Source organism: Pholcus phalangioides, unplaced genomic scaffold (assembly GCF_987345545.1).
Source record: "Pholcus phalangioides strain wild (caught in Gottingen) unplaced genomic scaffold, Ppha-v1.0 ptg000014l_1, whole genome shotgun sequence".
Lineage (NCBI taxonomy): Eukaryota > Metazoa > Arthropoda > Arachnida > Araneae > Pholcidae > Pholcus > Pholcus phalangioides.
This window is the reverse complement of record NW_028301607.1, coordinates 7,257,457-7,281,861: the sequence shown is the minus strand read 5'-3', so window position 1 is coordinate 7,281,861 and position 24,405 is coordinate 7,257,457. Positions and strand designations below refer to the sequence as shown.

The 24,405-nt window shown below is 39.1% G+C and overlaps 1 protein-coding gene across 19 annotated transcripts in view; it reads left to right on the top strand.

The window, feature by feature from the left end:
* The first annotated feature begins 229 nt into the window (after window positions 1-229).
* Window positions 230-24,405, top strand: part of trol (terribly reduced optic lobes) — a 328,483-nt gene continuing 304,307 nt past the window's right edge. For all 19 annotated transcript variants that reach the window (XM_089241641.1, XM_089241648.1, XM_089241634.1 and 16 more), the window contains exon 1: window positions 230-679. In XM_089241641.1, coding sequence (XP_089097767.1) covers window positions 614-679 — 66 coding nt within the window. In that variant the 5' untranslated portion in view covers window positions 230-613. The remainder of the gene's footprint in view (window positions 680-24,405) is intronic.

The following is a 24,405-nucleotide window of genomic DNA, read 5'->3' as shown; positions in this document are numbered from 1 at the left end:
GTTTTTTCTTATATTAAGATTTTTTTATTACTAAAAACTTAAGTTGACAGGTACGGGCAATTTTTTTTTATCTTTTTCTATATAAATTATTCTAAAACTTATGATACTCATTGAGATGGTGAATAGCACCGTTGGAGGGCGCGCGAGTCGTCTTAAGAGAGAGGCGAAGGAGATCTTTAGGGAAGCTGTGTGTGGAGAAATTTTCAGAAGATTATTATTACGAGAGTTTCTCTCGTCTGCTCGACCGGCAGCCAGTCAAGGCCCACCCAATCTCTCTGTCGTCTTCTTTTTCCTCCTGCCTCAAGCGTGTGTTTGTGTTGTTGGTTAGTGGAGTGAGTGCATGTGAAGTGACAACGGCGCGGGGATTTTTCGCTCTCGGAAACAAAAAAATAAATTACTGACAACGTTTTCGGTCGGATCAAAAATCCAAAAATAAAATAAATAAATTATTGTGTGGAATTTCCTCAAAGAAGATTTTTCGAGATAAAATCCAAATAAAGACGGCCAACGTTTTTTGTGAAAACTTCTCATAAAAAAATATACGTAAAATATAGATACACATAGTTCAACCGGTGCCACGGGACCCGTAAAGCCGGCGGTAAAAAACCGGCAAATGGCGTGCGTCGCCTTAGCAATTATCAGTATTTTACTGTGGACGCAATCAACATCTAGTATACAGGTAATATTTATTGCGAACATTTATTAGCTGTAATTATATCCTATATATGTTTCCCCCCCTCCTTATTTATATTCTATTTTGAGCATGCCGTGGAGATATCAAATTACAAAAATATGGTAATATCTAGAACTACCGGTGTATATTAATATTTTATAAATTACATGTGTTTTATGAATTATGTGCATATTTTTCGTCATGTTTTCAAACATGTTTTACATTCATTTCTGTCATGTTTTCGTCAAAGTCTTCATGTAAGTTCGCATGTCAGTAGAGTGGGTTGGGCCTCTTGAAGAATTCGTCTAACCATGGTGGAACACTTCTTGAATTTTATAAAATTTGTGTTTCGAACTATATTAATTTTTTGTGATAATTGATAATTTTTTTTTGAATTATCATGGACGCCGACTCGGAAGTCTACAGTACAGAGGACATATTCGAGAAATTGCACGTTGCTAATATGTGTATTTCTCTGCTTTATTAATTTAATTTTAGAATGAAACATATTTGAGAAAAAGTAAAGTGATAACTCGGTATTTTAATGGGAGGGCCAACGAGGCCTGGACTCGGTCAGGCTTTCGCCGGCCAAAGCATTGTTGCAATGAAATCCAAATACTGATCCACCGCCTTACAATATTCTTGAAGATTTTTATTAATTCTGAATATTTATTATTTTCAGTTTGAGCTCATTTTTGTTATTTTACGCAATTTCTGTACATTGCAAGTATTTTAAAACTGTTTTTGTTATTGTTTCTGTAAGGAACACGGGACAGAAGCTCAAAAAGTTTTTTTTAGCCCTGGCGCCTAGAACTTATTGAGACGGCCCTAACTGTACTCAAAACAGCCAGTATGATTATTCCTTGAACATTATCGAATTTATGGGGCTAACACGGTATGACTTCAGCTCTAATAACAGCTCTGTCTTGAACGTTGTAAACCTTTAATCACCTGTAAAGAAAGTCTGTACGGTATTTATCGATATTTAACCCTTAATAAATTTTCTGATCGATGTTAGATAAATATTAGCTGATAAGTTCCGAAGAATTAACTCAGTATTTCTAGTATTTTTCAAAGTTTATGAATCATTCTAAACAGTTTCCCCCGAACTTATGAATCCTATTCTCTAGGGATGGGACGAATATTCGGCTGCTATTCGGCATTGGATCTCTTGCCGAACATTAGGTTAGGCCGAATGTCTGTGCTTATTAATCTGAACACCACAAACTAATTTTAGAAAAACTATATTTATTGTAATTTTTCGCATATATTAAAAATTTACTGATTATATTTTATTGTATCGTGTGTATCCCTTTTTGTGCAAGAGGTTATGTCTCGGTGAATTTCTAGAATGAGTAAAACATGAAACTGAAAAATAGAATCCTGCTGCAATTATGTGGAAGTGAGCATAAATTACAAAAGTTCACTAACTGAAGGATATGTACCTAGACAAGAAACGCGCATTGAGCTAATGAAAGGGAGCAAAGAACATTTAGAGAGGAAAAATGAGTTGAGTTTTATGAAGCATTTGTACTTGAGAATAAATAGTGACTGATCTGTTCTTAATTGGATGTGAAATTGTAACAAGTATTGAAAAAAAAAATTGTTCCGTAAGTGCAGTGATACCTCGGATGACGAATGCCGCGGCTGACAAATACTTATTCAGCTGACTAACATTTTCGATGATATAAATGCACACACTAACATAAAATATCCCTGTCGCGAGCTGAATTTTTGCATCAATCATCGGAATTACTGTCAATTTAGTCCGATTAACACATGTCTACATCGGAATCTTTTTCCAGATGCATGTACACTTCTCTTTTCAAAATTCTTTGAACCATTCCACACAAAATGAACGATCCAGCCCAAATAGAAAATGCTTTGGAGGGGAAAAAAAGGAGCCTATATGTTTTCACAGTGCAAGCCGGGATAAAAATTTCATGAATAGCATATAGTAAAGTAATATAATAGTATACAAGTTTTATGAAAGTTCTGTTATAAAACTTGAAAAATGTAACCAGTAAGCGTATCGTTACATTCGAGTACATTAAAAACGTATCAAAAATTTTTTGGCAGAAGCTGGAACGAATCAAACAATTTCCCATAGAAACCTATGATAAATCAGGAATTTTCACTGGTCCTCCAATTGTAGTGTAAATAAAAAATTCATTCTATGCTGAAGGCCTTTCGACCTTTCCCATGTGTTGCGCATGAGTACAGTGCCGTCATAACGCATGGATCCACCCGGTAATGGCCCGGAGGCTTCAAGAGAAAAGGGACCTCACAAAAATTAGATATATTTGAAATTATCAATGAATGTGCATATAAGTTTACTTGGTGAGGCTTCAGAAAAATCACTTGGCCCGAAGGCCAATGGTGCTCTTAAAACGGCCCTCCATTCTCTAGAGTCAATGAAGTTTAGTTTGTCAGTAAAAATGAGTTTTTGATAATGGGGGGAACCCTCAATTATTTGGTCTTAGGAAAATACCCATTTTCCTGCAGAAATCTGACCCAGTCTGTCATTCTAATTTATAGATCCATACCGTTGATGATAGTAGCATCAGGGGACATGATTATGACTTGTTTAGACTAAGAGAATAGTAGTTACTATTGTTATTATAATAAGTAATAATTAGTCTAAGGCAATGTTTTTCAACCTGTGGTCCGCAGGCATTTCTTGTTTCTTAAACAAATCTCAATTTTTTTGCTTTTTTTCCACTATAAATTCATTATACCTGTACAGCCCCCTTTCAAAGATTCCAGCACAGGGGCCTTACTGCTGAGTGTGGGAGGCCATTGCTACGGGGGGGGGGGGTCCGTGGTGCCTTGACCTTCACTAGGGGGAGAGGGGTCCGTGACATCAATAAGTTTGGGAAACACTGGTCCAGGGTGACTTGAGTTGACAGAGGAGGTATTTAGGGGTTTCTCTCCAAATTCGGGCTAATCTTTCGCCTTTAAGGTCCCCTCGACCAGTCGAGAAAAATGTAATAAATTCTTATGAAAAAAATCCTTTTTTGTTTTAGGAGTGGACCATGTTTGTAGGGGACAAAAATGTTTAATAAAACTTGTCGCGATATACAACCTGCAACTCGATACGGATTGGTTAAACCCGTGTCGAGTTACAGGTTGTATCCCTTATCCTATCGGTTCAGTTTTGAGATGCCTTATTCAGTAGCATCTCAAAAGGATCCCTTCAAGTGAATGAATACCTTTTTAAACTTTCATGCCTCGCAGAATATGTAGGATTGAAGTGAAAAATCGCCCAGACGTTTGAGAGAGCGTTTTAACTCGAATGCCTAAAACTTCTGAGGCTGTGCTAAAAAGGGCCCCACTGGCACGTGCGGAAATAATGTCTAAGTTCATCTAATATTTTATGAAAATTCGACGAGGTTCGGGGCCACTATTCGATTCATTACATGGACCTAAGAAATTCGACCCAAAATAACCTCATAATTATGCGATGAGGAACTTCGAATCTCCTTGTTTCAATGATTCCATCATTAAAAATCACTTTTTAACTTTCGGATGTGATTCATCATCGTTTTAAATAAATAAATGAATGAAATGATATGAAAATATGAAGTCACTCATTCCTCTCTAATGAGCGAATTAATAAATAATAAAACATACATTAGAAATGGAGAAAGAAAGAGGGTAGGGAGACTTGAATGAAGTGATTATAATGATAATGATGGATGTTTATCAGATCATAATTAAGGACGCTGAGGAAAAGCATCTTGTTAGCAAGCCCGACGGCCTTGTCCTCCATAAACCTCCCTCTTTCCCCCGTCCGCATCACGATGAGTTTCAAGATTCTCTGGCATGATTCTCCGAGGGAGGTAATTTTGTGGGCAGGCCGCCAAGACGCATGCACAGACCGGCGGAATTATACACGAGATGGAGCCCCTGAAATGATTGACACGATTCCATGTAGTGCCAGGACCTCGAACCTCTATCTCTTAAGAACACGCCGCCCTTGTCTACTCTCGTTGCCCCCCCCCCTTCCTTGAAGAGCTCTGTGTCTGTTCTGTTTTAAGAGAGCTATAGAGTGAGTTGCTTTCCGAAGCCGAAAGAATTTGCATATCTTCCATCTCCACGAAAATGTGTAAGGGGGAAGAGGCGAACCCTCTACCCCCCGTCCTCTCGAAAAGATCTTTTAAGGGCTTTTAATAACAAGGTCTTCGGAGGAAGAGTTTTAACTCGACCGTCTCGTTTTCCGGGAAAAGTTCTCAAAAGTTTCCGGATGGAATTATGGAAGTTCCGAGAGGATGGCTCGCGATATGCAAAGCTGTGTGAGATTGTCGTTATTAAAGTAACTACAGTATGTGGAGAGCACTTATTATAGATAGTGGGCTTATATTTATTAACATAATGATCGATAGCTAAAATTGCAGATCTAGAATTCAACTTTATTTTTCCTTTTTCTTTAAAACGACGTTGTTGATTAGGTGTCTTTTTGTTTTGCAGTAGATATAGCGGATCCCACTTACAACGTTTGTATAAAAAGTCATCAAAAGACATTGCAAGCATGAAAACGCTTTAAACGAGAAATCTCGATGAATATCAGTAAAAGTTGGAATCGCAAAATAATTCGTACTAAACAGGAAAATCCAAGTGGGAACGTTATAAGCGGGGTATAAATACAAAATACTTGCGAGGTCGCATAACAAAGAGATTCTGGCTATACACAATGAGTTCTAGGGACGACGACTTATTTTAAGGTACGTAGAGCATCCTTGATAAGCCCTTTTAAAAGCCTTTTAAAGCCTACATTTAAAAGCCCTTAGGTACAGAACCAGAGAAGTCGCTCGCACTTTCCTCCAGAGCGAGAAATGATGATTCTGCCCCCATGGCTCCTATTCTTGGATCTATGACCACCACCCCCGCTAGAACAGATTTTTCACAGGATCTCTATAGTAAATTTATGTCAAACAAGAATAGTCTGGGACCCCTAGGCTGGAGTCCTATTTTCCTTCTGGGGTGCCATGTTTTGTCCCGTAAAATACGCGACGTACATTCACTATGCGACCTTTAATCCTACTAATTAACTCGCTCCGACATATAGCCTTGGACATATAGCTCATGCTAAAAGACCCCCCTTCCAGTTGCGACCATGATTGAAGTGATCTGCTCCATGATAGGCAAGATGTACAAGATTTTAAATAGATGTTATAGCTGGCGTCAAATCGAATCATCATTCAACTACATTACAATATCCGTATAGAACAGTGGTTCTCAAACTCCTGTCACCCGCGGCTCCCTTACTAAATTCATGGTACATCTGTGGCTCCCTAGAATAGTTTAGTAAATATTTCCACTTGTAAAACAATCACTTTAAGGCCGGTATTACACTATAAAAGTTTGATAAAAGTCCTATTATAAAACTTGAAAAATCCAACCAATGAGGTTATTCGTTACATTCTAGAAAATGTAACAGGTGACCTTACTGGCTGCCCTTTTCTAGTTTTATAAAAGGACTTTAACCAAACTTTTATAGTCTAATCCCGGCCTAAGGCATAAATAGGCACGCAAATGGAAATCTCTAGCTCGCCGCGACGCACACTTTGAGAAACACTGGTATATAAAATCTATTCACTGAAAATTTGTGGTACTAAATCAGGGCGTGCTGTATTGGGATCGTAACCCTCGAAAACTGAGATTTTATCTTAGTTTTCGAGGGTTAGTTTACGATTGGGATTCGACTGTATTTATCGACTTGGACCACAACCTCATTTCTTTACAAAACTTGAAGTGCATTCTATTGTGTAGCTAGATGTCTCGAGTTACAAAAGACCGCGTAAACTAGTAGTCACTGGATGCTTTCTCCCTGCCTATCCCTCTTCACCGTGACCAATGCAAGAGCAACATAATAAGAGCCGAACTCTGTTAAATAATAGTCGTCCGACCTCCCTGGACTACTGTGAAAGCATGATTTATAGCCTTGTGGTCTATTCATGAACGCCCATGTCTTTATTCCCTTTTTACACACCCCGAAAGTGTAGTTGAGATATACCGGCTTGACATAAGGGAGAAGTACATCACCTGTGACACCCTTCCCATTTCATACTCTGCCCATATTTTGGTAACTGGGGAAAGGGAACGTTCTTTCTTATGGCTCATTTATAGGGCTCATAGGTGTCATTTGTGTAATCACTGTAGAAGTATACTAAGACTGATCTTTAAATGGTTCCAAAATTCCTTTTTCGTGAGGGACTAGTGAATTCTGAACTCCCTTGTAATTTCACAATACAGGCCCTGCATTGAATTTTTTTTTTTTTCATCTGAGAATCTACGGATCTTGGGTGCGCCCTCCATGGGCAACCATTAACATTTTTTTTTACCCTCTTTTCCATGGAAGAGTCTCCAAGTGGAAGTTAATAGTGTGCTTGTGATACGACTCCGGGTTCGTTCTCATTGTATGATAAACAGTCGCCCACCCTCGCAAACATATCTTGAAGGTTTATCTTTAATGTTCACAAAACTCAGGTTGATCCACTCTTTCTCCCTTACCCCCGTATATTCCCATTCCATTATCTCTCTTCCTATATTCAGCCGTCGACTGATATCTTTTCTTATGACGTCAGTGGCGGAGCATGATAGTCATATTTAAAGCCTCTTAAAGAAACTTTGTAGTAGTTGAGAAAGTCTTTATCATGCGTTGGAATGTCTCCACTGATATGGAAACTGATTATTTCATGATTTTTAAACTAGAATAAGCTCGTCCAGAATGTACGTTATTAATGAGCAGATTCTCTCAATAGAACCGAGATTTTGGTGGGTTTTTTTTTTTGCAGTAACTTCACGCTTATAGAGGGGAGGGAGAGTTCATCTTTACTGGGAAAAAAAATCTACTCCCTCTCTGCGTATCTTAACATTACAATAAGCAACAAGCTTTCTATAAACTTATAGATAGTATCAGTTTATGGAAACGTAGTGTAACTAGCCCCTGATTAGGATCCCGTTTCTTGAAACGCGCCCTCAGACAAAGTTTTTTTGCAGAACCCCCCCCCCCCTTCCAAATACAGTGATACCTCAGTAAACGAAGACGATTCGTTCCGAAAACGCGTTCGTTAACCGAAATTTTCGTTAGCCGAAGCGTGATTTCCCATTGGTTTCTATGGGATATCGTTTAATTCGTTCCAATAGCAGTCCAAAACTAAACGATAATTTTCTTTAAAACACCGAAGAGCGCTATATCTTTTTCCCCAGCTTCAAAATCGCATGAATGAGAACTAATAGCATGATGAGATACTGAAGATCTTTTATTTCGCACCAGCTTCAGTCTACTTAAAGCTGATGTTGGCAAATCCCAGTCGAGTTTGTGGTTGTTCCCATCCATAGGCGTGCGCAGAATTTTCTTGGGGTTTCAGATTTTTTTTCCTTCTGAGGGGGGTTTACGTTTTCCCTGCAAAATAACACTATAATATTGGCTCAAGGGGGGGGAGGCTAACCCCCCCCCCCCTTTACATATGCCAATATTCCAATCTAATCTATAGTGATTTGGCCAGCTCCTTTCTGTGTCTGATACAAATAGATAGAAAATATAAGCTCCTAGAATAGAGTGTAAAGACTTTTCAGTTCGATGCCTACAAAAATGTTCGTTAGCCGAATCCGTATTCGTTATCCGATTCAGAAATATCACAAAAAAAATCTCAAGTTGAAAATTCGTAAGCCGAGGTATCACTGTATTCCCTTGTAAATTTCACAAGGTCGATCCCCAGACTAGAGAAATAGAAGTCCGCATAGAAGCCAGTTGCTGAAAAACCTTCCTACATGAATTTTGCCGCCTTTCTCCCATTCTAATTTTCGACCACTCATTCCTCGAATTTGCAACTCTGCTAGGGAATCCGCTTACCCTCTCCTGTAAATATGCTTGTCTCTTAGTCACTCTTTTGGTTACTCGCATGTTTGCGTATTCTTTTGGTTACACGCATGTTTGCGTACTCTTTTGGTTACTCGCATGTTTGCGTACTCTTTTCAGTCACTCCCATACTCACACAATCTCTCGGTCACTTGTTTTCGGTCTCCCACATGCTTGGAAGAGTTGATCAAGATGGCCGATTTTTCACACAGCGAGCGTATTCATTTAATCTTGCTTTTATGGTTCTCCTTGTCTGTCCTGTATAACCAAGGGGGCAATCACCACATGGAATGTAATAGATGTCCCCATTGTTTATTCTGTGGTATAGCATCTTTGGGGGGGGGGGGGGCATGAAACCAAAGTTTTTAGTGGGCACATCTATGGTTATTTAGAAGACACCAACGAATAAGGCAAATACATAAAAAAATAATAAAAGTCCTAATGCATTTCAACACCAATGGGTGCCGTCTTCAGAGGAAAATTTTTTTTTTTTTTTTTTTTTTTTTCCTCTGAAGACGGCACCCATTGGTGTTGAAATGCATTAGGACTTTTATTATTTTTTTGTGTATTTGCCTTATTCGTTGGTGTCTTCTAAATATTCTTGGGCAAAGTGGATCAACTCTTCTACATCTATGGTTGTTAGATTAAACTTTTTAAGGAATCGGTTTGATCTTCAGTGAGAGTATTGGATCGTAGGGTATGACTACTTTCTTTGAGTGGCCTTGGTACCAATCAGGACACTGCATTAGTATCTCACGCAGGCTCAGTTTCATTCTGACCACGATGGTTGAAATGAACAGGCGTACTTTTTCCGCTCAGCAAACCGATAAGATTCAACCCAACTGGGGAACTCGGTCAGCGTGACTAGTAGTTAAACATTTTTCCTCTGAAGACTACACCCATTGGTGTCGAGATGCATTAGGACTCACATGTTTGTTCACATTTTTTTTTTATCACTGACGTGCTTGTACACTCTCTGCATCGCTCGTGTGGTCACTCACTCTCTAGACAGAGGTGGATTTATGGTTTCGACGTTCGTCTTTCCATTACACTAATTTTTTCTGCCACTTATTCCTCAAATCTGTCACCCCTCCGAATTTTATCATCACCTTCCCGCTTCGCCCCCCTTCAAATACGCCACTGGTTCCCGCCTCATAATATCGGTTGTCTTCCGCTGAAAAATATTTCAGGCTACGGCTCTGTATTTTTGTTCACAAAAAAAAAGTGGCCCCCATGTAAGTACAGATGAATTTGCGACCCCTGCCATTAGACTTTAAAAAATTATGCCCCCTCCGCGCAATGTATTACAAAATTAACCGTTGAGTTTCCCATGCCCGTGATCTTTGTATCCGTAGGGAACGAGAGGCATCTCCTGGTCTATTTAAAGATAATTTAGGACGGAAATTTTATTTATTGATTACTTTCAGGCCAACTCACGTGTCTCTTTTTCTCTTGAAATAAATGCTTTTTGGCATTTGTTTTGGCGTCGCCATTGTCTTTTCGACCCGCCAGACACACACAGAAGAGGATAAAAAAAAGCCGAAGTCAAATTCAGGTGATCTAGTTGTGTTAATGTTCTGTCTGGTAATTAATTTACTCTCGGTGTCTGGTCCCGCCTGCCATTGTTTGTTTACGCTCCGTTCCGGATCTCGGTATATAATCAAGACCCTTGTCTAAACACTTTATAACCTGTCGCGTTAAATTTAGAATCATTGATTTGCTACGAGCGCTCTAGTCCAGTTCCGCACAGCTCTGTGGTTTTCGGATTTGATCTTGACGCGGGGGGGAGGAGGAGATATTGTACTAGCACGAACGGTAGCCCGTATAGCACTGTTTACTTTGCCTCTTCCTTTGATTTTTCCCCTTAGACGGGGCCGAATCAGCTGTGCAAACAGATTCCATCAAGTCATTTCATGGGTCCCCACTTCTCACCATGTAGTTTCCGATTGTTCTGCACGCTCCAACTTGTTGTACGCTTAACCGTTCGGATTACGTGACTGGTCATTTAAGGGTTACGTAGGTGTCCCTCAGTACGACCATGTTCCCCAGTCTCTCTATTATGTGGGAGATATTAAGTAGTATGCGTAGGTGTTCGAAAGTGTGTCCGGAAAATTCACCGAAAGAAAAAATCATCGAATAGAAAATGCACCGACAGCAGCTCGCCACCGATAGATTGAGTGAGTGACCGAATCAGTGCGTGAGAGAGGATAAGCGAGTGGGTGACCGAGAAAAGTCAGTGAGCGAGTAGGCGCGTCGCGGTCAAATCACTCAATAACTTGCTCAATTCTTCGTTTACTTGTGGATTCATTCGATCTCTCACTTAGTCACTCGCCCTCTCTCTTTGGAAAACTGTCGATGAATTGTTAGTGAATTTTGCTGTCTATGAATTTTCCTGCCGATGAATTTGCCTTTCGATGTATTCTTAGCGATGAATTTTCTGTTCTGTGGCTTTTACTTTCCGGAGATTTATCTTTCTGTGAATTTTTCTTTTAGTATGTTCTTGACGGTGAATTTCACTCTCGATGAATTTTATTTTCGGTGGATTTTTCTGTCAATGAATTCTCGGTGAATTTTCCTCTCGATTAATCTTTCTGTCGGTGAACGTTCCAAAAGAACTTCACGAGTCATTTATGAGCGTTTATAGGATATCCCAAGATATGTCCATATATCTTGAACGCCATGAGGGTTCCGTTCGCTGATCCGAAAAGGCCAATATACCAGATTGTGACCCTAGAATGTCACCTTCTCTCTCGTCCCGACGGATTTCTGACGCGCATTACATGTATTCTCTCTGAATCTGCCTGTCAGATTAGGGTGCATAAACTGTTATTCTAATCTCTCGCTGAGGGCGTTGGTCGAACTTCGCGGAGGCGTTAAAACTATTATATATCAAAGGTCAAGATTTCACTTTTTCAAGCAAAACATTTTTATGTTATCAAGCTGTCAAGAGCTATTTCAAGCGCGAGAAATATCCGATTATAACAACTTTTCACAACCAGAAAAACAGAGGATTATAACGTAGAAAAAATATATATGTATATTTTTTCATTTTAGCTGGAAGACCACGTGTTACATAGGAATTTCATTTTTCTCGTCTAAAAACTGGTTGGAGAGTTTTTTTCCTTCTGCGAAGTGGCAACACTTTTAGAGATGGGGGATATTAAGGGAGAAATAATTCTTTGGATTCCCTCCTTTTTTGTATTCAAGTTTTCTATTGCAGAAGAAATAACATAAATGTGTCTAGCCTAGTAAATATACATGAATCAAAAGACGATACCACCTTGTTGCTAGTTCTCTTGGATCACGCTGACATGGGATTCGGTCAACGGGCCCATTGTAAGGGACTGAAAATTCAACTTACGTGGGCGTTACACGTCACGAAAAAGTTTCCTCAGTAGTGATGTGTGCGTATGATGGATACCAACTACTCTGCGGAAGTAGCTGGTGGTATTGGTATTCAACCTTGTATACCAGCCGGAAGAAAAGAAAAAAATCTTATATAATATTCTTGCATTCATTTCATGTCTTGTGCTTTGGGATGAAGCAGCCTTAAAAAAGAAATAAGGGTCTAGTTGAGGCAAAAATATTTAGAAAACCAGACAAAGGATAGTGGTTTAATACAGGGTTTCTCCCCCATTAGACTACATTTTCTTCTCGTGGGCCCTTCCTGACAAATCCAAGACCCTTATTTCCCATTTGAGACCTTTTCTGCTTAATTGAATTCATTTTTTGAAGTAAATTTACAAAGGACAATGTTTTTATAAAATCTATCTCCAGATGCCTGAGCTGGAGTTCAGAGAGCATACTTCTTTTGGCCGGGGGTATGCAGGGCTCTCTCTGACTCATGGATCTCCGGGCAACAGTGGCGTGTCCGGCATGCGCGCCGGGTCCCGACTTCTGAAGGGCCCTCGCAAAGCTCCAACTTTACATTTTTTCAAATTTTAGAGGCCCAATATGCCTCTGCCGGACAAATAGGGCCGCCTCAAGACCATCAGGGACCCCCGAGCCAAGCGATTTTTCTTAGGCCCTCCCTGACAAATATACACGCTCATTCTCAAAAATTCAAAAATTTCAACAAGATCTCATTTTTATGAGGCCCCTCATTTCTTGAGTTAAGACGGCACTGCGGACAAAAATTATGTTCCGTGTTCCTACGCTAAGCTGGAAGTAACAGCTTACATACAAGGTGCTCTTTAATTTTGTCAATAGTTTAAAAATTCATAAAAATTGACGGGATTTGAAATTGAAAAAAATGGCAGATATATTTGAATGCGGTGTATCACATCACGGGTCCTCAAAATCAGAATTTGTATTGATTTACTTATAAACAAGCAACATTGTTCATATACGTACAAACATGGTCATTTATCTCAACCACAAATCGCCAGCTTAAGTTTGCTTTACTAGCATTTTGGACACAGAAGAGGTTCAAATGCCATCAATAATTATTTTTTGAGGCAATGAAAATACTATCACAAAATCAATAAATTTTGTAATGGTGGGGGCTGCAAAATCATGTTTACAATCCTCTTTCCCCCTAAAAATATCCTAGTTACGACTTTGGTTAAGATGATTGGTTCTATGGGCAGTTCTGCCTGATTAAAGTATTCACAATTCAACCTACCATATTTTCGCTCAGAAACAAAAAGCTTCATGAATGTTTTTTAAAACTCTGTGATCCCTTCTACTTCATGTTCATCTGTGCCTCGCCTTCCTTAGAATATCCCAGTGCGCAAGGGTTTGAAAAAAATTGGTTTAATATACATGCATAATCATCATCATACAATCATCAGTCAAGTAAATTAACTTCACAATGGAAGAGCCATCCCGAATCTTAAGTCTACGTTACACACCTTATTCTTTAATCCATTATGATGTAGCTTCTGGTAGATGTCAGAGATGTAAACGGGCGTTCTTTGACAAAGGTGCGGCCATACCGGTAGTCCTATCTCGCGCTTCTGTATAATGATGTTGGGAAGTTGCTCAATAGAACGTTTGCTTGTGTTAAATGGATCACGTAAAATTGGGATCGGCGAGTTAGTTAACTCATTGAACATTCCTGATTTCAGCGATACAGTCAGCTGTTCATTTTATTTTTTTATACTGCCATCTTAATGCATGTTTGTATTACACCAGCATATACCACGATCCTTTCGAGACTGTTACGAGGGGCTAAACTTATTCATCATAAGCTAATTCAAGTTGCTGTCAAATGTTCCATTATAGTTTGATCCTGGTTTCTATGCATTCATCAGTGCATTCCGCCTTGATGTATGTCTTCCTTATTGGATTTTTTTTTTGTTTATCCCGAATAGAATCATCGTTATCAAATTGAAGCTTGGGGAAAAATATAATTATGCGAAATTATTTTGTTGTATGAGGTACGAGTTTTGGTCGTTGAAATAAGGTGTAATCTTGATTAATATCTGAACCGGATCTGATCGCAGTTACTGGAAATCTTGAATCTGATTATTTGAGTCGAAATAACTGCTAACAAGAAATGATTCCTGTTAAAGTACTCGTTAAAAAAGCTGGCTCAATTAATCATGTTGATAATAGATAATTATTTGATTTCATCAAATTTCATTGGGGTTGTTCTGATTTTGACCACCTTCAAATTGAAATTTTTCTTTCCTAACCAATTCTTTTTTCGGATCATCTTAAAGTTCGAGCTATAAGTTTATCAACCCCTTGTTTATATGATTCATTAGAGATGGGACGAATATTCGGCCCGGCAAAGCAATGCTTCGGTATTCGGCCGAATGTCTGAGTAAGTCTGAGCACAACAAACTGATTAAAAAAAGTTATATTAATTGGGGTTTTTCGCATAAGGGGTCATTCAAGTATTACGTCAGCATCTATGTGGGAGGGGGTTTCCGATTTGCTGACTTTTGATGGGAAGGTGGGGGGGTTGATGATGCTTACGTCATCAACCTCTCATTATGAAGATATGAAATATTCTTAATGTGGCATTTTATTCGGTGCTCCAAAAATGGAAAAACCTTTCGATAGTTATTAGGCACCTGACTAACATTCTCCCTATTGATAAGTCCCTTACAGAGCCACTTTAGTGATCTCTAAATGTTTAACGAATCCTTCAAGTGCTCTGATCTAGTTTTGCTGACTTTTGCTGGGAGGGGGGGGGGGGGTCAAAAATGGCTAAAAATTTGCTTACGTAATACTTGAACGGCCCCTAAATTAAAAATTTACTGATTACATTTTACTGTGTCACGTGTATCTCTTTCTGTGAAAGTGGTGGTCAGACAATGTCTAGGGTAACGGAAACATGAAACTGAAATTCTACCGCAATAATGTGGAAGTGAGCATGAATTACACAAAATTCACTAACTGCAGGATGTTCCTAGACAAGAAACGAATTGAGCTACTGAAAGGGGCAAATAACATCTAGAGAGGTTTATAAATAAGTCGTTAATGTTATGATGGATTAATACTTGAGAATAAATGATGGTTGCTATTTTCTTAATTAGGTGTAAAATTGTACCAAGTGTTGAAAAAAAAAATTGATTCCTTAAGTACCGTGATTACCTCGATAAACAAACGCCTCAGCTTACGAATTTTTTCGGCTAACGAAGATTTTTTTCGTGATTTTTCTGCCTCTGCTATTGAATACGGATTCAGCTAACGAACATTTTCGATGATATGAATTCACGCACTAACATAAAATAGCCCCGTCATGAGCTGAATTTTCGCACCAATCATCAGAATTACTGTCAATAGAGAACGATCATGTCTACCTCGGAATCTTTTTCAGATGTACCTACATTTTTTTCCCTGAAATTCTTTGAACCATTTCATATAAAATGAAGATTCAGCCAAAATAGAAAATGCATTAAAAAACCAAAAAAAAAAAAAACGAACCCTTGTTTTCAGAGCATGCATTCTTTCAGTGCAAGACTTTGCATCAAGCTGAATAGTCTGGACCCTCTAGGAGCTTATCTTTTCCATCTGTAAGTATCAGACACAGAACTAATCGACCAAAACACAAATTACAAACACCATCTCCAGCCACTTCGCGAATTAGCCAAGAGTTTTTGTCTTAGTCCGAATTGAAGAAATGATTAGGACTTTGGCCGGCCATTCCGTGAAGTGGCCGGAGATCCCTGGACAAAGCATGATGTGCCGATGTAAGACTGCTCGGTAGGAGCCAATTTTTGTTTTAATCGACAACGTGTGCTACATGTCTATATATAGCAGCTGTATTGGATTAGCTCCATGTGACGAGAAAAAAAAAACTGCAAAAATAATCATGTAAACAGTTTTTTTTCTGCCTTATTTTGCAGAGAAAGAAAATGATTACCGCATCGTGGCTGTGGTTTGATGGATTACCATGACTAATGTGGAGTTAATTATCACGAAAAATATGCCAACTTGATGATCCCGAATCATGTCTTTTATTATCGGACTTTGGCCGGGGATCACCGGCCACTTCGCGAACTGTCCGACCAATGTTCGAAATTAGGCCGGGTCAATATTTAATGCAACTGGAGTGGCCGTCCACGTCGCGAATTGGCAGTAACACATGACTACAACTGCCAATTCAGCCGATCCCAAGACCGCCTATAACATACACGTCGGTTAATATCATAACCTTCTCGGATCAGCCAGGATGTATGTTATAACCGAACTCGACTTTATCAATACATTCTTTTTAAATTGTCTCTGAATGTCAGGTCCACTGCCTTAGTTTTTTGAGGTTCATTTTGTCTGAGAATTTACATGACTCAAATAATTTGGTTTTTTGGAATCAGATTTCTGAAGTTTTTATATAAAACACATTCTTTGTTTCTCCGTTATAGCAATGTTACTTTTATATCCTTTATGGATTCAGGTTATTTTTTTTCTTTTTGCAATCTACGAGAATATTATTATATTTTGTAATTGTCTAACTATACAATTTTTTTTCAGATTATTCAAGAATGTTTTTAATTACCCATTTCCCATTAAAATTTCTTTCTATCGTCTAAGAATCATAATTTTTTATTTGTCCGAGAATTCAATTTTCGTTTTGTCTTGGTTGTCCGCACTTGTCTGAGTGTTTTTAGTTTTTTTGATTTATTTTCATTTCGCAATTTTTCATTATCGTTTTTCTTTGATGGTTCAGATTCATTATTAAAACTGGAAAAGACTTCAGCTTTTTAGAATCGGATTTCTCATTTGCTTATAAGACCATTTGTTCCTTTCTTGAACAATGAGACTTAATATTCTCAATAGATTTAGATCATTTCTTCATCTACGAAAATATTAATATACAGGGTACTTATAATTAAGAGACCCTATTTTAAAGTAGCCTACAGGCCAAATCAGTCATCAGAAAATTGTGAAATTTTGTGGAGGACTTCATGACGCGATGAGAATTTGTTTAAGAGGGAAAAATTAGTTGCACATGTCGCCACCAGATGGCCTTTTATTAAGAAATGGCACATCTGGCCAAACGTTTACAAGTTTACAATTGTCACTGCACCAAAACATGTTCCACATGATGGCCTTCATTTTCAGATACCATGTGAAATCGCAAGATGGCGTGCTCCACAACTGACCGAAGTGTGTGCGGGGAGATGTTCAGCACGTGGCGTGAAATGCTGCCTTTAAGAACAGGTAAAGTTCTTGGATTGTCACGAATTACCACACGTTTCAAGTGCCCCCAAAGACAAAAATCGCATGGATTAAGGTCCGGGGAGGCCATAGGTTAGGGAAGTGCCGGCTGATGATCTTCTGGAAAATGTGATTTAAGAACATTCTTAACACACACTGCAATGTGTGGATGAGCTCCGTCTTGCATAAAGATTGTGTCTGCAAGGCAGTGACGTTCTTGCAGAGCCGGAACAATTTCGTTCTGTAACAGCAATGGATATCGCTTTCCGGTGATCAAACATGTCACTGTACCTGTAGAACGCAACTCCTCGTAGAAGTAGGGACCGAGAATAAATGACGCAGTAAATCCACACCATACCGTCACTTTTGGTGAATGCAACGGAACCTCTAAGATAGCGTGCGGATTTTCTGGTTCCCAAATTCCGCAGTTGTGAGTATTAACTGCACCATCCAAGTGAAAATGCGCTTCGTCTGTCCAGAGGATATTCCAAGGCCGTTCTGAATAGACCTCAACGCGAGCTAGAAATTGCAGTGAGCCCCGGAGTCGAGCGCATAATCATGTGGAAGCAACCGCTGCACAAGTGAAAGTTTGTACGGATGTAATAATCGGAGGATATTCCGCATGATCTTATGGACAGTTGAACGTGGCCTATCCAACGCCTGACACTAGTGCTACCACGAGAATTTGAAGCTCTGTCCTCTTCCACCTGAAGCAAAACCTCCTGCACTGCGTCTATAGAAACGGGTTTTCATCATCTTCCAGGACGAACAGCCGACGATCCTGTGGTTTCAAATTTTGTTATCATACTTCGAAGGTTTTTAACATTCATTACACCTTTTCGAATCCTCTTCCAAGTCCGATATTTCCGTAGAGCAGTTACTGCGGAATTACTGTTTTGGTAAAACAATTTGACCAGAAAACGCAATCTCGTAAACTTATCATTGTGACCAGCAACCACATTGAGAAAAAGATCTCCGCGTATGTTTCTAGGTTTTATAACAGCTGCTGCGTTACATCACATAAATTGACATGTTTACTACTGGTATTCAAAGTGAAACATCCTCTGGTGGCGACACGTGCAACTAATTTTTTCCCCATAAACGAATTCCCATCACTACATGAAGTCCTCCACAAAATTTCACACTTCTCTGATGACTGGTTTCGCCTGTAGGCTACTTTAAAATGGAGTCTTTTAATTATGCACGCCCTGTATTTTGTTTATAACTGTCCAAGAATTCTTTTTTTCTTTAATTCTCCAATTTAAATTTTTTTTAACTTGTCCACGAATTTTTTTCAATAGCTGTTTTCAACTGTCTGAGTGTTTCGTTAGTTTTTTTGCGATTAATTTTTAATTACATAATATTCACGTATTCCCACGAGATCTGTATGATCTGTTCAGGGAATTTGTTAGTGTTAGTAAACATCCATGCGCGAACCCGGATTCAAACCACACATGCGGTCAGAAGCTAGCTCCCTAACAACTGGATTGTCGGGCGGCAAATTATATATTTTATTGTGGGATTTTTCATGTTCATTTCAATTGAGATTCTTAGAATAATTTTTCTTGCCCGTAAATTCAGACTCGTCATTAAAGAATTCAGCATTTTGAAATCAGATTTTTCATGTTTTTGTACAATACATATTATTTTCTTCTTCACTTAAGCATAGAAGCATTCATACTATCTGTGTGTGTGTGAACTCAGATTTTTTCCTCTACCATCCAGGAGTGTGGGATTTTTAATCTTAGAATTTCAATAATTTTCAATCTTAATTTCGACTGTTATCTATTATAAACAAGAATATTAAATTTTCAAAATCAAAATTTTCACTTGATTAGGTGTCCGACTTCAATAACTTGTTTTTTGTTTCAAATTCCAAAATTCTGATCTCGCCAAAGGAAAATGTTAATCAAATTTCAGTTCTTATGAACATTCAAATCCTCTTGGAAACATCAAGTTTTTTCCTATTATCTCAAAAATTTGATTATCATTTTTATTAATATCTCTCATGAAATCTAATTTTCTCAGCAATGAAATTCAATTCTTTGATGATCTTTTTCTTTGTCATGAAATTGCTCGTTAACATTTAATAAAACTTCCAAGAAGTGCTTTTTTTTTTCTCTTCTAAAATCACAAAATTAGCTGTGGAACTCTCTAAGATGTGGGGGGAAAAAACCTCATAAAAATTACTATTTTATATTGTCTAATAACAAAAAATAATCTCGCTATTGATGTGTGTATATATTCTTATCTTGCATGAATAATGAGAAAACATTTTTTTTTTCATAACAAAAAAAAAAGATCGTTATAAATTGTATTTTAATTTTCCGCCTCACAAAACTTCGGATTTTGATTGCGCGCTTGAATGAACGGCAATTTATTTCCGCTTTCTTAATTTTTCTTTAGTTGATCCACAATGGTTTCATTTTTTTTTTAAACTCTTCTCAAAATGGTTTCTCACATTTTCTCTGATCTGTAACGAAATTTACATTAAAAGAAGAAAAAAAACTTGATTTCTCTTTTTTTTCCCCCTCTTAATTTAAAGAAGATTTTCTCTTTGTGAATCGTATCGTAAATAGAATGTAATGAGCAATCAATGATCATCTCAATTTCCTTTTTTTTTTTTTTGGTTTTATTTCTTTTGGCCAATGGGCTATTTTCTCGGTACCTGCAGATTGTTCTGTTCCGAGTGAATCGCCTTGTTTGGTTTTGACGGGAAGTAACATATGCCAGCCAATTAGCGTCGGTCATTTCCTATTATAGGATATTGCTTTAGGGGATTGAAGATGAATTATTAGTGTACATTTGATATTATAATGGGATTCGGTCATTAACGGTTTCGTATTTACGTTTGAGTGTATCGAACCCGCACCGGAAATCGGATTATGCATCCTCCGTTTGACCATATACAATCACGGACAATCGCTTTAGTGAGAGGAGGATAAGAATTTATCAAATATTAAATCCGTGACTGTTGAAAGTGATGAATACTGAACCAGGGATGTCTGCAGTCGGCACAATGACAGATTCGATAGGCATATGGAATGGATTTATGATAAATAACGTGACTGTTAAAGTGTCTTGTGTATTAAATATACGGGATGTGCGTGAAATATTGGTTGACACTCTACAGCAGTGTTTTTCAGAATGTGGTTTGTAGGCATGACTGTATGGGAGGTCCGTGGACACGGGTGGCTCTTAGGCCATGTGGTCATATGGGGTGCCACTTTGAGAGGGGTGCCTAATCCGAATTGAAAGGTGGAAGCTTTGTCAACTAAAATGATGAATGTTGTCACGAGGTGCCAAAAATAGTCCCGCACGAGTTGAGATTTTCACTCGAGCAGCCCCGTCCACGGAGTGTTGACTTTTACGACAGGGGTCAGCGGTGCATTCACCTTCACTACAGGGGGGGGGGGAGAGTCCGTGACGTCAAACAGTTTTTGAAACCACTGTTTTTCAGCTTTAACCTGGTGTCCAATACTCGTGTTGATTTCGTACTATCGATCTTAGCTCGAGAAACCTCGAAGCACATTTATGCTGCCGCAAGAAATATTTACTCCGAGAGGTTAGAGCATTGGTTCGTGGTTACGTGACACTACAAAGTAGTAAAAAGTGCAGAAAAGTAATTGATACAAATATGTGGGAGAATATACATGCTTCTCTCGAACGCATAACAAGGTTTAAACAGACCTCTTATGCACTTCTATGGGGTTTTACGTGCCCCCCCCACACACCCCCCACATTTCTAGTAACACGCATTGCTACTAGTAAGAATGCCACTCATACATTTCTAGGCATTACGCAAACCTACATATTCAGGTAGCATATCTTTATAGCTGTAAGCAATACTTACTACACATTTCTATGGGGATGAACTGAGCAGTCCTGTGACAAATTTCACTGGGGGGGGGGGGGGGCGGCATAAGATTGCCTTTTAGGGATAAGCTGGACGATCTACACATTTCTAGTGAACAAGCCCTCCGACGCATTCCTGGAGATATGGAATTTTTTCACGCATCTCTAAGATTTTGCGCATCGATTGGGGTAAGCAATCCTACTGTCTCCACGGATAAGCAAGCCTCTTGTGCATTTCAAGGGGTATGCACTTCACCTACGCATTTCCAAGGACGGGTACACACTCGACCGATATAATAAGATATGCAGCCCGTAACGAGATAAGGATTGGTTAAGAAAACAATGTTTTAACCACTCCCTTTTCATTGCGGGCTGCATCGCTTATCCTAACAGTCCAGTGTGCCTAACGTCCGGTCCCACGTTCGAACCGGGGAAGAATTTAGGTAATTCCCCTAACGAACCTGAGGTGATCACTGATAGATGGCGTCTTCATTTCCACCCAACTAGTTAACTGATTAAATTGCAGTTTAGCGATATTTCCGGAGTTGGTGTGTGGTGAAATAGTGTGCACTCTGCCTAAGAGTGAGCAAGAACTGCCACACGTTTGAATGAGCAAGCATCTTGCATATTTTCAAGCACATGGAGGGGCTTTCTATGGATTTTGAATGGGTTGCACTCGCATCCTACTTGTGTAAAGTTAGGAACCACTGAGTTAAATTATCAGCTTTTTGATTAGAGACGTTTGAGGAAAACCATTCGGAATTAGCTGTAAACCGTGAGTTCCCGTCTAATTAGCACTTCGGTGCTGGAAAATTTCTGTGGTGCGACAAAAATGATCACAGAGCAATAGAAAGATTTCCGACCGACAGGACAGTTTTAGAGAGGATACTAATACTCCGTGACGTCGCCATCGTATTCAAATTGGTTTATTTCAGAATTCGTCTGGGTGTGTTGGAGATTGAGGAGTACAAGCTCGGCTGACTGTTTCATTAGTCAATGTCAGGATGTCATCAAACCACAGGCGAGAGTTGTTTGCAGTTCACTTCAGGTCTGTGAGATAACTGATGAGTAACGGCTGAAAGAAAAAAGACGGGCGCCAGGAAGTGATCACACTTCGACTAGCATCACCATAATCATTATCGTCTATAGCTTTTACTACTTACTGAAGGAAAGCTTATCCTCTCGGTATTTTTTTTTATCCTCTTTCTGTGTATCTATTGCGCGGGTGCTGAGATGACAGAAAAGTTCCCGATGTGGCTCTTCACCCCTCTTATTCTTGTCTGCATCTAACTTCGTTGTTATGGATTTCATTTATTTATTTCATTGAAATTGATCTTCCACTTGGCAATGTGCTGGTAGAGCCGTCGCCGCCGTCGTTCTCTGGCCTTGACCTTCTCCTATCATGTCTTAACCTTGCTATTGGATGTCTTTTTTTAAATTTTTCTTTCTGTATTACATCCCTTGTATTCATTGAGACCATTCCGAGATGTCTTCATGTAGTCTGAGTATAAACAGGAGAACTTCCGCGAATGATATTCATTGGTATAAAGGAGTAATATCTACGCATCAATAACGAACGGGTATACTGTGCTGTGTTATTTAGTGTCCACGCAACTGTGCGGTGGTGTAATCGTATTGGAGTCTTATCGGGGATCCGGATAGGGCCGAGTGAGTAGGTGAATGACCGTATGAGTGACCTAGTGAGTAGGTGAATGACCGTATGAGTGACCTAGTGAGTAGGTGAATGACCGTATGAGTGACCTAGTGAGTAGGTGAATGACAGTATGAGTGACCAAGTGAGTCGGTGAGTGACCGTATGAGTGACCTAGTGAGTAGGTGAATGACAGTATGAGTGAACAAGTGAGTCGGTGAGTGAGCGAGTTGGGGTCTTTCATACCTTGGTCGACCATGTGAGTGGTTGAATGGCAGAGTGAATGATCGAGCGAGTATGCGATTGTGTGCACGTTTCGCTCTCGGACATTTCGGTGGGTGAGTGATCGAGTGAGTATGCGATTGAGTGACCACGTTAGTGGGTGAGTTACGGACTGAGTGAGATACTTAAATGATCTAGTGCTGCGTGGCGCGGATCACTTAAGTGTCTTCCAGATCACTCCAGTACGGATCGCTTTAGTAGACTGCAACGCTTTTCTAGACCACTTCATAGTCGTCGAGCGTTTAACATATAGGATCTATAAGTTGATATTTTTTCCTCTCCAACCTCAACCCGCTCTAGTTGAGCAGAAGGTGGCAAGCAAACAGGCTTGCTGTAAATTGCTTCCAGTGATTTGGCGGAGTTGTCGTTTAAAAACCATTGCGATTCTCTATTATGGTGCAGATTAATATGTAGAGCTTACTAGGCACCCAAATAATTCCATTATGAATTATGGTTCATTTCTTTCAGTGAAACATTTAGTAAAAACCAGCGTCAACCATGTGGATTTTAGTTACATGTCGCAGCAATAGTCCCCGTTTATACCCGAAACGTCAGTGCCGCGTTAACGTTTTACGATACGGATCAATATTAACATAAATTTGACGATATAAAACGCGCCGATCAGGAAAGTGTCATTAAATATTCTACTGGATACGGATCGAAATTATTCTGAAAACAAAGGCGTGAAAAGCACCTGCTATATCCATTCCTCACCGAGTTAACTATACGCTGGGAATGATTGATCGTCGATGAGTTACCCCCCCCTTTGAGACATTTTTTTTCCGTTGGGAAAGGTTATTATTATGTCTCCTGGAGCTGTTAAAATGCATCCGATTATTACCGCCCTTTCAAATGCTTTAAAAGAGGGATTGCGACATTTCTTCTCTCTCACGTTTACCGGAATGATATTCTTTCGTGCGATTAATGACACGCATTTACATTTTCCGGGCATTTTTGAATATATCCGACATTTGAATATTTTCTTAGTTTGAAGAGAAATACAGTGTGTCTCTGTATTTTTCTTGTGAAACCATGGAATTCATATCTTATTTAACATCTCGAATGTCAAAAATTTCCTCCTTTAAAAATTTTAAATATTTATATGAATTCATTTTAAGGAAATTCCTTGTATCTGATTATTATTTCCATCTGAATATCGTTGCTCGAAGCCTACTCTATTATTATCCTCACGCATTTCCATGAAGTATCGTTCCTTCCCACCGAATATATTTCCACAGAATCGAACAGTATGCCGTTTCTTACTAGAGTTCCATCGGATATCGTTCCACGAGAAATAAACTGAATATAGTCCACGCTCGCCGCAGTACAGAAATGGTGTCGCCCTGCACTGTTCACTCAAAGTACGGTCCGGTAAACGTATTTCTTTTACCTGTCTATAGTTCTGCAAAACTTTTCGACCAAAATGATATCCCGTAGGTTTAATATCGAATGCATGTATCCCCTTGT